At 37.5% G+C, this 12,491-nt stretch overlaps 2 protein-coding genes across 2 annotated transcripts; one reads left to right on the forward strand and one right to left on the reverse strand.

Annotated features, from left to right (window-relative positions):
* The first annotated feature begins 531 nt into the window (after positions 1-531).
* Positions 532-3,143, forward strand: LOC108672420 (CD209 antigen-like protein 2). The gene is made up of 3 exons (XM_018160069.1): positions 532-724; positions 2,123-2,226; positions 3,006-3,143. Exons 1-3 carry the CDS (start codon positions 532-534, stop codon positions 3,141-3,143), a joined length of 435 nt encoding a protein of 144 aa, XP_018015558.1.
* Positions 3,144-11,092: 7,949 nt separating this feature from the next.
* LOC125178681 lies at positions 11,093-12,270 on the reverse strand. Its single transcript, XM_047883031.1, has 3 exons — positions 12,243-12,270; positions 11,918-12,103; positions 11,093-11,217 (listed from the first exon to the last, which is right to left on the reverse strand). The coding sequence occupies exons 1-3, from the start codon at positions 12,268-12,270 to the stop codon at positions 11,093-11,095; spliced, it is 339 nt and encodes a 112-aa protein (XP_047738987.1).
* Positions 12,271-12,491: the final 221 nt, after the last annotated feature.

Genomic DNA, 12,491 nt, shown 5'->3' on the forward strand with positions numbered 1-12,491 from the left:
AGTTAAAAAAACTTGTTGCTATCCAGCTCAATAAAAAATACTACGTTAGGGATGTCATGCAATTCACATGATAAAATCTCTGTGCAGTCTACATGTTTACTTCTGAATTTTTATCGTTTTATCTTGCTTGATTTCATTCTGATGTTATTGCGACATGGCACATATTGCACTTGAGGCTTGCATCAATAAATATTTACTGACATCCGTCACACCTTGTACCTGAGGGTTCCATGAACATTGATTGCTGTACATAAAACGCTTACGCTAATAGTTGCGTGGCAATATCTATAAATTCCGATTTTAGGGTAAAGTTTGAAATGTGATAAAATTAAAGCAAGTTAAACGGTTAAAGTTTACAGTTAAACAGGATGTAGGGTCTTGAAATAATTTTGGTTAAGTCAGATTAAACGCACGAATGGCAGGACCCTAGGCAAAGCAGAGCTAATCTCTCATACAATGACTTCCTGAGCTAATATCCGGCTTCCAAGATTGAATAATCTAATATCTTTCATTCATTCCACACTCAACATCATGGATATGCATTCTACTGCAGGTCTCTGCCAGCATCCTTTTGTTTTGGTTGGCACTCAGTGTGTTCACATAATTCCTGCCAAATACACCTGGCATGACGCTCGTAACCAGTGTGGACTGGTCGGTGGGGATTTGTTTGTTGTAGACGACTGCGATCAGTACCACAAGGTTGCCCTCTACCTCGATGAACAAGGTAACCGTTTGAAAAGTTCTATTTAATCTTTCAAAATAAACACTATCTATCAGGGTTGGCAATGATTAAATCAAAATGATTAAATCATGTGATTAAATAACTTGATTTTTTTTATAAAAAATCATGATTTCCTTTATTTTTCCAAATTTTTTTATTATTTTGATTTTTTCATATATTTAAATATATTGAGTGGCCGTCTCTAATTTATATTGAGGTATTGTTATTCATGGTTCAGTATAAATGTACTATGAATGACAAATTGGTATATAAACTTGTGTGTATTAGGTTCCAATAAATTGAATGTTTTTAGTACAGAGGCATCAAGTGTGCAATACATTGTACAGCTTAGCTAATGCAGATATTTGTACAGCTTAGCTAATGCAGCTAATCTTATTCTTAGCTAATTAGCTAATTCTTATAAGGCTATAAGTAGTCTTTAACTATTTGACTATTTGTTATATATTGATTACAATATACAATTTATATGTGTTAGCTAGCTTATACAGGGTGGGGCAGAACTGATTTAACAGTTTTGTGGCGAAATAAGAGTAATGGAGGTACATAAAGAAGAAAGTTTATTTTCCTCATCAGTAGCATAACATACCATTTAAAATACTTATGTTTTGAAAACAATATCAGGAAGATGGGGTTTGTTAGCTGCATCACACTGTTGGAGTCGTTCGCAGAAGTTTCCTACAGCACGTTCACACAAATAGTGAGGTACGGCCATAACCTCTGCTGCAATAATCCGTCCCGTTAGCTGTGGTAGGGTGTGAGGACGACTTCTTAACCCCTTTCTTTTAGATGTCCCCAAAGAAAGAAATCGCAAATGCTCAAATCAGGTGACCAACCTTGGCCTGTTGGCCATTATTGAAGGCAATAAGTGCCCTTTTTAGCCATCCATTATGATCCATATACTGTTATTGTTAGTAGGCAAATTGCAACATAAAAAATAATACTTCAAAAAGATGAGAAAGCTGAAAAAAATTAAATAAATCAAAAAAATCATGAAAAAATAAAAAAATCATTGATTTTTTATTTATTTTTATTTTTTGAAAAAATTAAAAAAATCACCAACCCTGCTATCTATCAAACCCTAATGATGCTTTCACGGTTAAATTTAATTAAGGTAACTAAGACCAGAGCTGTGGGGTTGAGGATTAATACGCGAGTGATGTAGACCTGCATACCTTACGTTAAAATGGAGTCAATGATTAATTCTATTTACCCCAACCATCCTAACGCCTTCAGAAAGTGGTTAACTCTGGTGAACTTCCCTTTCTCATTATTGTGACATTTATAGCGTGAGTGTCAGGGAAACAGCAGCGGTTTTATTCAGAATAATATTTCAAAACTTAATTCCTTAACCCCTAAATTTTTTATCTTTTTCTGGATAAGATTACCTTTACTATTGGATCGGGGGCTCAGATGAGGCCGTGGAAGGGCAATGGCGCTGGGTTGACGGTTCGCCGATGGACATGGGACTGCCTTACTGGGAAAATGTAAGGATCCTGACTAATAAATATTCAAAAGATGCGCACGAATAAAACTAAACAGCAAACTCAAGAAGTTTGCTAAAGAAGTTTCATTGTCAAGAAGTTTCCCTAGCGTAATTCTGGGCAATAAATTCACCTCTCAGCTTCTAATGCAAATGAAATAAGTCATAATGAATCATATGCAAATGAAATAAGTTCATCTTGCGTTCGAGAATTAACTACAAGGATAATTTGTTGCCCTCCCATGGGCAAGATTTAGCAAACAAACCAAATTTATATAATAAACAACAGTTTGTTTCCCGGAAAATCTCTTCGGTTCTTGGTTGCCATAGAAAAAGCGGATTATGCACTGCATGATTTGATTTGCTCAACTCAGCAATTTTTGACTGAGACACTTATATTTTTATACACGTATAAACTTAATATCAAAAGTTACTTTCCTCGACTGTAGATATCTGAAATCAGATGACTATTTAAGCATAGTTTTTACTGTAATTGAAGTAAACCCTTTTTAATTAAAATATATAACGACTTAATCGCAAACTTATGACAAAACTAAATTTTGAAGAAATTCAGTTAGAAATGTGTTCAAAAATACGATATATATAAAAAATGAAAACCTGGATTGGAAAAAAAGTCATTTTGGTAATATAAAACTTTGAAGAATTCAGGATCCAGAAATATTTCAGGAAATATTGTATTTTAAACAATCAATCATTGCAACTCAGTTTTAAAACATTGATGAAACAAAAACATTGGAAGATGTTAGCTTTATTTTTGCGCAGACGTTTGTTCTGGAGCAAGAACCCGACAATCCTGGACAGCAGAACTGCCTGGAGCTGAACTGCGCGTGGATGTACCGCTTCAGCAGCGCGTGGTGCAGTGATGCAAGACGGGTGATCTGTGAGGCAGACCCCATCTAGAGGAGTGCTGTTCATGCCCCATCTAGAGGAGTGCTGTTCATGCCCCATCTAGAGGAGTGCTGTTCATGCCCCATTTAGAGGAGTGCTGTTCATGCCCCATCTAGAGGAGTGCTGTTCATGCGGTCATGCCTCATCTAGAGGAGTTCTGTTCATGCCCCATCTAGAGGAGTGCAGCGTTTACCCTAACTTGTGGAGCGTATTTTATGTCCAATAAAGACAGTCATAAATTCTAAATGTTCAATCAAGATGGTCATAAATTCTAAATGTTCGTTCAATCAATATGGTCGTAAATTTTGTCGTTTCCGTGCAGACCAGTGTTTTTATTGTCCTCTCTAGGAGAATATCATCAATGGCCCACCTGCAGGGTGTTTATATTATATTATTTTCCTTCATAGGATAGGAGGGGTAGGGATAGAAAATCTTCGAGATTTGTGAATCATTTTCCTAATTCGCAAAGTTCACTAATTATTATTGTTGAGGATCTTTCAAACCCACTTTTAAGATAGAAGCAATGATCATGTCATGTTATGGAATGCAAAGGAAATTTTTTACGAAATTCTTGCATAAAAATTAGAAATAATAATATCAGGTCCTTCAGCCATGATCCATTACAATAAACCTACGGCCAGACTGACCTGAGACATCTATATCAGCGAGACACGACGGTTATGAAGAACAGCGACCGCAGGGACGCGCGGCTACAGCTGCGGTACGGCCACTTGTAATACGGCTGTAAACGCGCGCGTGAGGTACGGTCTTTGCGGGGGTCGTACCATTCTACGGGAGCGTTCTACGGCTCAACGTTTTTTGGCAACAGTAGAAGATTTAGAGATGTCAACTGATAGGTTTTAAATTTTGATTGTGTTCGGATTACCTTTTCCATGTACTAGAGACTTTTGTTAACGTAGGATGTGGACTTGAATTTCCCAATTTAATATGAAATGAACCAGTGTTTCATTGCAACCGTAGCTCTTTGTAAGATTTTGGTCGTAAACCTATTTCATAAGAGAATTAACTTAAGCGCCAATTAAGCCACTACGGAAGCAGACATGACAGAATAAAAGCAATTGACGATGGAGCGATAAAACCCATAATGTACGGTCAACATCGATAAAGTAAATTTCCATAAACGTTAAGGAAAACTCATTCCATTTTTCATTTCAAATGTAGAGAGTGACATGAGCCTTTGTCCGATTTTGACTCTCCTCGGAGGAAGTATTTCGACATTTAAAAGCAAAGAAAATTCCACCATAATTCACCATAACTTTAATTAAAATGTTTTGGAGTCCAGCTCCATAGTCAATTCGAAATTTCTAGAATAAAGATATTATCAGTTGTTAGTACAATTGAAATGACAAAAAAAAAAGCTAAAAATTAAATTTACAGATAAAAGGCAATGAAAACAACATGAAAAACCCGTCCATTACAAATTTTAAGTGGACAAAAGTTAAAGGTTGTATTAAAACTAGACCTCTTTTTGAAAATATGCAAAGATTCTAAAAAATGTATTCGGAAGCATCAGAAGTGGAAACTAAAATCTTAGTCACCATAGGATATTGGCACGTAATATGCACTGATCTGAGTGACTGCCGCGTGAGTGCGCACTGCGCACAGCTGAATGAGGAGGACGCGCGATAAACCCATAAACCCACTTTCACAGAGTTCCACAATGAATTTTGAACGGGAACAGATCGGAGCAGGCAACTTAGGTGTTATCTGGTCGCTGTCGCGAGGAGGAATGATACTAAGTTCTCTTACGATTGTCGTGTATGCAGCTTATTGAAAAATTAAATACATTGTTGTTGGATTTTGCTACACATGGTGAAATCCGATATTGATTTTTCCACAATTAATTTATTTTTAAATCTATTTGAAATTTTCGTTTGACGATGAAAATCGCAAGTTTTGACAAACTCGAGCGCTCTCTCAACAATGTTTAGAGCCAAGCCACAGTATCCATGTTGCTAAACTTCTGATTAATTAGCATTCCCGACTCAAACATCAGTCTTTGTAATACAGTCAGATTACGAAAACATTACTAGTTTGTATGCAAGTCTGCACCAGTGAAACAAAAATGGCGTAATTAGTGTTTAGAACTCATTATTATTATCTGAAGTAATTATTTCAGCTATATACCACTTTGAACAGAGAATCATTCAAATCCCTTATTAGACAGTAAATATTCTTGCCTTTGTCTTAACGTTTAGGTAGCACGCAATCTTTATTCCAGGAAAGCGGAGAACTAAAATAGTAGTTTTAGAACTGGCCATTTAACAGCGCGTCCCCCTAATTCAGCTGTGCGCAGTGCGCACTCACGCGGCAGTCACGCCCATCGTACGCGTGACGTGCCAATATTCTATAGTGACTAAGATTTTAGTTTCCACCTCTGATGATTTCGAATATGTTTTTTTAGAATCCTTGTATATTTTTAAAGTGAGGTATAGTTTGAATACAGCCTTTAGCTTTTGACCGCTTGAAATTTAGAATAGACCGGTTTTTCATGTTGTTTTCATTGCCTTTATCTGTATATTTAATTTATAGCTTGTTATTTTTATTTCAATTGTACTGACAACTGATCTTTTTTCTAAAATTTCTAATTGACGATGGAGCTGGACTCCAAAACATTTTATTTAAAGATGTGGTAAATTATGGTGTAATTTTCTTTGCTTTTGAATGTCGAAATACTTCCTCCAAGGAGAGTCAAAATCGGACAAAGGCTCATGTCACTCTCTAAATAGGAAATGAAAAATGGAATGAGTTTTCCGTAACGTTTACGTCCGGTGATTTTCTATCACCATCTGTCCGGTGATCTTCTATCACCATCTAGGTTATCATACGTCATCAGCTTAGCTTGTTCTATACCCACATGGTAGAGTCACGCTCAGTGACGTCATATCGGTTAAGGACTATATATAGCACGGTCAGTGCACCGCTTGTCAGTTGTAGCGGTACTGTCTAGCCGTCATCATGCTAGTCCGCACCTCCAGCACATACTTGTGCTGTGCCTGTCAATCCCCGTCCTTCTGTATTCACCGAGCCAGTTTATTATTATAATAGAACTAGTGTTACCGAGTGTTTCACTTGTCCTGCCTTAGTCCTATTTGGAACAATAAAGTACACTGACTCTCAGTTACAAATCCATCAGGTGGTCACAGAACCGACCACCTTACATTATTTCTAATTTTCTAATTTCTAATTAAGAATTTCGCAAAAAATGTCTTCGCCTTCCATAACATGATATAATCATATGGCTTCTATCTTAAAAGTGGGTTTGAGAGATCCTCATCAATAATAATTAGTCAAATTTGCGAATTATGAAAATGATTCACAAATCTCTGAGATTATCTATCTCTGGACCTCCTATCCTTTGATGGAAAAGACGGGTATAATATAAACACCCTGCAGATGCGCCATTCTATAGAGAGGACAATAAAACACTGGTCTGGAAACTACAGAAATTAATGACCATATTGATTGAACATTTAAAAGAATCCTCTAGATAGAACATAAAAAAAACACTCCTCAATATGGGGCAAACGCTGCACTCCTCTAGATGAGGCATGAACAGCACTCCTCTAGATGAGGCATGAACAGCACTCCTCTAGATGCGGCATGAACAGCACTCTTCTAGATGCGGCATGAACAGCACTTCTCTAGATGGGGCGTGAACAGCACTCCTCTAGATGCGGCATGAACAGCACTCCTCTAGATGTGGCATGAGCAGAACTCCTCTAGATGGGGCATGAACAGCACTCCTCTAGATGTAGCATGAACAGCACTCCTCTAGATGGGGCATGAACAGCACTCCTCTAGATGGGAGGATTGTCGGGTTCTAGCACCCCACCTGCAGCCTGCGCAAAAATAAAGCCAACATCTTCTATTATTTTTTGTTACATCAACGATGTGAAGCTGAAATGCAATTATTTATTGTTTAAATTATATTATTTCCAGATATATTACATGATCCTGGATTCTTTTAAGTTTTGCATTACCAAAATGACTTTATTCCATCCCATGTTTTAATTTTTTACGTATCCCGTATTTTTTAATACTGTCCTAACTGAATTGTTTCAGAATTTGGTTTTGTCATAAGTTTGCGATAAAGCCGTTATATACATTGCTCCAAAAATTTTAGTTAAAGTCGTTTATTCAATTTATCATAATGATCTAATTTAGAAACTGATCTGATTAAAGACCCAATACAGAGTAAAAATAATGTTTCTATAGTCAATTGATTCCAGGAATTAATTGATTTCAGATATCTACATTCGAGAAACGTAACTTTTGATTGAAAGTTTATACATGTATAAAAATATAAATGTCTCGATCTAAAATTAGTGAGTTGAGCAAATTAAATCATGCAGTAACTAACCATATAATAACGCTTTTTTTCCACTGTAGCTAGATGCCGTAAAGATTTGTGAAACAAAATGTCATTAATAAATTAACTTTGGCTTGTAGCTGCTTGAACAAGCCAGAGAAATTCGCGAAATGTTATCCATGAAGAACAGCAAATTATCTTTGCAGTTAATTCTCGAAAGCAAGATGAATTTATTTCATTTGCATCTAAACATAGCTGAGAGGTGAATTTAATGCCCAAAAGTAAGCTAGGTAAACTACTTGAAAATAACACTATCCTGTAATGATTACATCACCGGCATCTAGCTGAGTTTTCTGTTTAGTTTTATTCGTGCACTTCTCTTAAATATTTAGGAGTGTGTATCCTTACAGTTGACCAGTAAGGCAGTCCCATGGTCATCGGCGAACCGTCAACCCAGCGCCATTGCCCTTCCACTGCCTCATCTGAGACCCCGATCCAAACAGCGTATCCTTATCCAGAAAAGAGGTATACAAATATAGAGGAAAAGGAATTAAGTTTCGAAATATTAATGTGAATAAAATCGCTGCTGTTTCCCTGGCACTCACGATATAAATGTCTCTAAATTGAGAAAGGGAAGTTCTCCAGAGTTAACCACTTCCTGGAGGCGTTAGGACGGTGGGGGTGTATAGAAATTAATCACGGTATGAATTTTAAGCTAATGTATGCAGGTCTACATCACTCGCGTATTAAACCTCAACTTCACAGCTCTGTGCTTAATAATCTCAATTAAATTTAGCCGTACAAAAATCATTAAGGGTTGATAGGCATTGTTTATTTTGAAAGATTATATAGAACTTTTCGAACGGTTACCTTGTCCCGCGAGGTAGAGAGAAACCTTGTGGTACTGATCGCAGTCGTCTACAACAATCAGGTCCCCACCGACCAGTCCACACTGGGTGCGAGCCTCGTGCCAGGTGTGTAAGGTCGTAATTATGTGAACACATTGCGTGCCAACCAAAACAAAAGGATGCTGGCAGAGACCTGCAGTAGAATACATATCAATTACGTCAAATATGGAATGAATTAAAGATATTAAACTAAATTAAATCTTGGAAGCTCAGGAAGCCATTGCATAAGAGATTAGCTCTGCTAAGCCTAGGGACCTGCAATTCGTGAGTTTAATATGACTTCACCAAGTTCATTTCAAGACCCTACATCCTGCTTAACTGCAGTGTTCATCATCAGAACTATAGATATTGTCATGCAACTTTTAACATAAGTGCTTTATGTACAACAAGCAATGTTCATGGAAGCCTCAGGTACAAGGTGTGCCGGATGTCAGTAAATATTTATTGATGCAAGCCTCAAGTTCAATATGTGCCAAGTCGCAATAACATCAGAATGAAATCAAGCAAGATGAAAGGGTAAAAATTCAGACGTAAACACGTAGGCTGCACAGAGATTCCATAATGCATATTGCATGATGCCTCTCATCTAATATTTTTTATTGAGCTGGATAGCTGTAAGTTTTTGATAATGTTGAAGCATCTAATGAATTGTTTCACTTTTACCGTAAATTCTTCAAAGACATAAATTTAATATTGAGAGCTAACTCCTGAAAATTAAACATTCAAGTCAAAGTTACTTACAAACTCATAACAATTTTGTACGTAGTTCTGCAGTTCGCTCGTAAAATCCTTTCGATGGGATTAATTTGGCAGTTGTCTGCATAAAATATTCAAAAGCTTGGAACAAATTCCTTCATAAAATGTTTACTCTCTGCACTTTTCTGTTCAGGTTACCTTCCAAGGCTTCAAAACAGAAGAGTAACTCACCATCTACTGGAGGGCTTGAGCACAGTGGATATTGAGAGACTATTGTACATGAGGTGTCTCGGAATAACCAGCCCCAGTCATCATTTGTATAAGCACAGTTGTAACTCGTTCCACCCGAAGGTTCCGTTGCCAAATAATCTCCACAATCCTGAGGAACATATCTAACTAGAGGGCGCTGTTCAAAGTTTTTTGATCAATTGTAATCACATGAAGCACTCAATGCAATAATAGGTCAGCTGTAATATTTCTAGCGATAACACTGAGTGTCATCACTCAATAGAGATTCCCAACTACCCAAATAATAATTAAGGGTGGCGCACCTACGGTTATAGGTAGGCATGCTACATTATAAGTGGCGAAACGTTCCTTGCTACGCCTTGCTTGTAAAATGTGTTCCAGTTAGAATATTAGTCAAAAAATCTGTTATTTTCGGAAAAATATCCTCTTTACGCTGGAAGATAGAAAGCAGTTCTCTGTGGACTGACATTGATATTGTAATTTATCTATCTTATGAGAAATTTGCTTATCTCGTCACATAATTATTTTGCTTTTAAGTTTACATATTTAATAACGTGGTCTCGGCATCATTCCTACGCGACAGATTATCCATATATTAGGGTAGAAAAAAAACATCGGCGCGGATTGTTGAAAGAATTTCACCCCTGATATTTCAAAATCGAGTGATGTCAATTCCATCCTCTAAACATTCTTTATTTTCCACAAAAATATTTTCGTCGAAAATCTTTCTTATTTTCTCTTATTGAGAAATGATATAATTTTTAAATAAATAAACATGATAGATAATAAACGGAATTTCTTTCAGCTGCCATTTTATGAAACATAATAACGTGTTCGAGTAAACAGCGGTTAATGGAACCATCTAATCAGCATAGTAGTGGCATTTATTCATAATAATTGATGAAATTAAAAACTGCAATACCTCAGTTAAATCTCTCAAAATGACTCGTTCGGTGAGTCCTCTCCGAATCTCCGATGTCTCAGCGGTAGAGGCTTGGTTTTGCGTGCGGGAGACTTGAGATCGACCCGAGCAGGCAGGGACTTTTCTCCAAGTCGATTTCTCACGAGTTTTGTACATGGCACTGTGATTATTTGTTCCTGCTACATTTCCGATATTGTTGCTTGTATCGCCATGCTTGATGTGCATACGTAATCCTAAAAAAGTTTGATCATATTTGGAAGGAATGCCGATCTATGTGAGAATGCACAGGCATTGTATTTAAAATGAACGAAAAATTTTTATCGACCTAATTCGAGAGGTGGTCATTGATGGCTCATCGATTAGCAAGCGGCGCCAAGGGGTAAGTTATTGGTGGAAAAAGGGTTTTTTGGTTAGGGTCGCCAGCAGCAGGTTATAGGTGGAATACAGGCCGGACACGCTACCGATGCGCCATCGGTGCTCTCCACCTATAATTTCCACCTATAGCCACCAACAATCATCGATGCTCCACCAATAATTTTTATTTGGGTAGGTCGAATCAATCAGAAACACAAGTGAGAATAACGATTTGTCTACTAAATCTTCATAGAATTATGACTGCAAATCACTGTTATTTCTAGCAGTGATATGTTATTTCTAATATCAAGAGTGACTTTCTGTAAGAGACACTCATAACTTCACCTTCTGTTTTCTGTTAATTCTAAATAAGTTCTATTCTAAATAAATCCTATTGCATCTTGGCGTGACTTAGTTGGGTTTCATCCATTAATATTAACATAATAAATAAACTTCCTTCTAGAAAATATGTTGTGTCATGTGCATAAAAAAACATGCATTAACTCACCATGGCCCAGTACGGAGCGCCCATTTGCACAGCCGCTCCGTCACTCCACTGCCAAACATTGGTGAGCGTTCCATTGGTCGCGCCTAACCAGTAGCCGTTGTTGAAATCAGTTGAGTCTGATGGAGTGCAACGTTAATAGTTATAGATATATTATTATGTAATAATATTAATTAATATAGATCTTTTAACGATGATTAGAGCCTGTTGGCCTGTCGCCGATTCTTAACTACCTGGCCACCTACTCGATTACTCAGCTGTTGCACCCCTACCCATGTTAATATTTAGATATGCCTCAGCTTCCGATTCCTCGGATCAGAAGCTGCCGCGCCTCTGAATTTGGTTCGGGTTGCAGCTGCTCGGTCACCTCAAGCCGAGTGGTACGGACACCTGACATTTTCGGCTATCACACAAAAGCTGTGTGTTGTACACAGGGTCAATTGTGAGTGAATGAGTACTGCAGTAGTACATTAGTGTAGAGTCAATTTCTTCCGCCCGCGGCTAACGAGGCATTCCAACTCACCAAGTTTTAAAAAATAAGCGCAGGGGCATGCACAGCGATTGTCTAATAATAATAGAGTCATAATTATATTGCAAGAAAACCAATCTGTGAAGTCCTATTACAGATGAATTATGTTCGCTGAAATTTCGGTCCCACCAAACATCAAGTTGATGCATAGTAAGAGACTTTTTGCTAAAATTGACTTCTAACTTATGAGGGTCGACTAACAATGTTTCTAAGATGACAAACATTTAGAGCAAAATTTGTTAGCTCTGAAAGTTTATTGGCTTTAACATGTTTTGCTGCTATAACCTTACATCCATCGTTGACATAGGAAGTGACATCAGTGAAGGAAGCGCAGTCTTTAAGCACAGGCAGCCTGCCGAAGTGCTGGGTGCAGTAAGTGGCCGCTGCGTCGTACGTCAGATATCCACCCGTGTAACGGTGGATGCACTTGGACCCGACGACCTCATAGCCTTCAGAACAGTCGGCTGCGACAGCGCCTGCCATATGAGAATTCGAAGTTGATGAAACAATCAATTTGTCATGCTTAAATTATACGAAAAATTCAACAGTATGAACAAAGGACAACCAAAGAAGGCTTTAGGGTCTTTCCATGTCACGTGAACAAAGAGTACCCACCTGACCATTTTGATGAAGGATCACACATATTTGAGTTCATATTTCAACAAAAATAGGCCCAAATTTCAGATGAAAATACGAAAACTTTTGAAATTATGGGCCCCCAAAGAAAGGGTGGTGAAAATGTCCCCGATCGCGCGGTTCAAAATCTCCAACTTCAAGTCCCTGCTGTGCTAGCCACTAATTTGGAAGTTAAGGCGTCTGTAGAGCTGAAGTAGATGCTTTTAAAAAAATTGTTTAAATAGTTTA

This window comes from Hyalella azteca, unplaced genomic scaffold (assembly GCF_000764305.2).
Source record: "Hyalella azteca isolate HAZT.00-mixed unplaced genomic scaffold, Hazt_2.0.2 contig11827, whole genome shotgun sequence".
Lineage (NCBI taxonomy): Eukaryota > Metazoa > Arthropoda > Malacostraca > Amphipoda > Hyalellidae > Hyalella > Hyalella azteca.

Excerpts from the sequence above, each read along its gene's own strand:
- LOC125178681 (XM_047883031.1), bottom strand. The coding sequence starts at position 12,270 with ATGTGTGATCCTTCATCAAAATGGTCAG. Across the intron at positions 12,104-12,242 it reads TCCTTCATCAAAATGGTCAG|GCGCTGTCGCAGCCGACTGT; the intron begins GTGGGTACTCTT and ends CTCATATGGCAG. Across the intron at positions 11,218-11,917 it reads TTCCTATGTCAACGATGGAT|ACTCAACTGATTTCAACAAC; the intron begins GTAAGGTTATAG and ends GCACTCCATCAG.
- LOC108672420 (XM_018160069.1), top strand. The coding sequence starts at position 532 with ATGGATATGCATTCTACTGCAGGTCTCTGCCAGCATCCTTTTGTTTTG. Across the intron at positions 725-2,122 it reads CCTCTACCTCGATGAACAAG|ATTACCTTTACTATTGGATC; the intron begins GTAACCGTTTGA and ends TTTCTGGATAAG. Across the intron at positions 2,227-3,005 it reads GACTGCCTTACTGGGAAAAT|ACGTTTGTTCTGGAGCAAGA; the intron begins GTAAGGATCCTG and ends ATTTTTGCGCAG.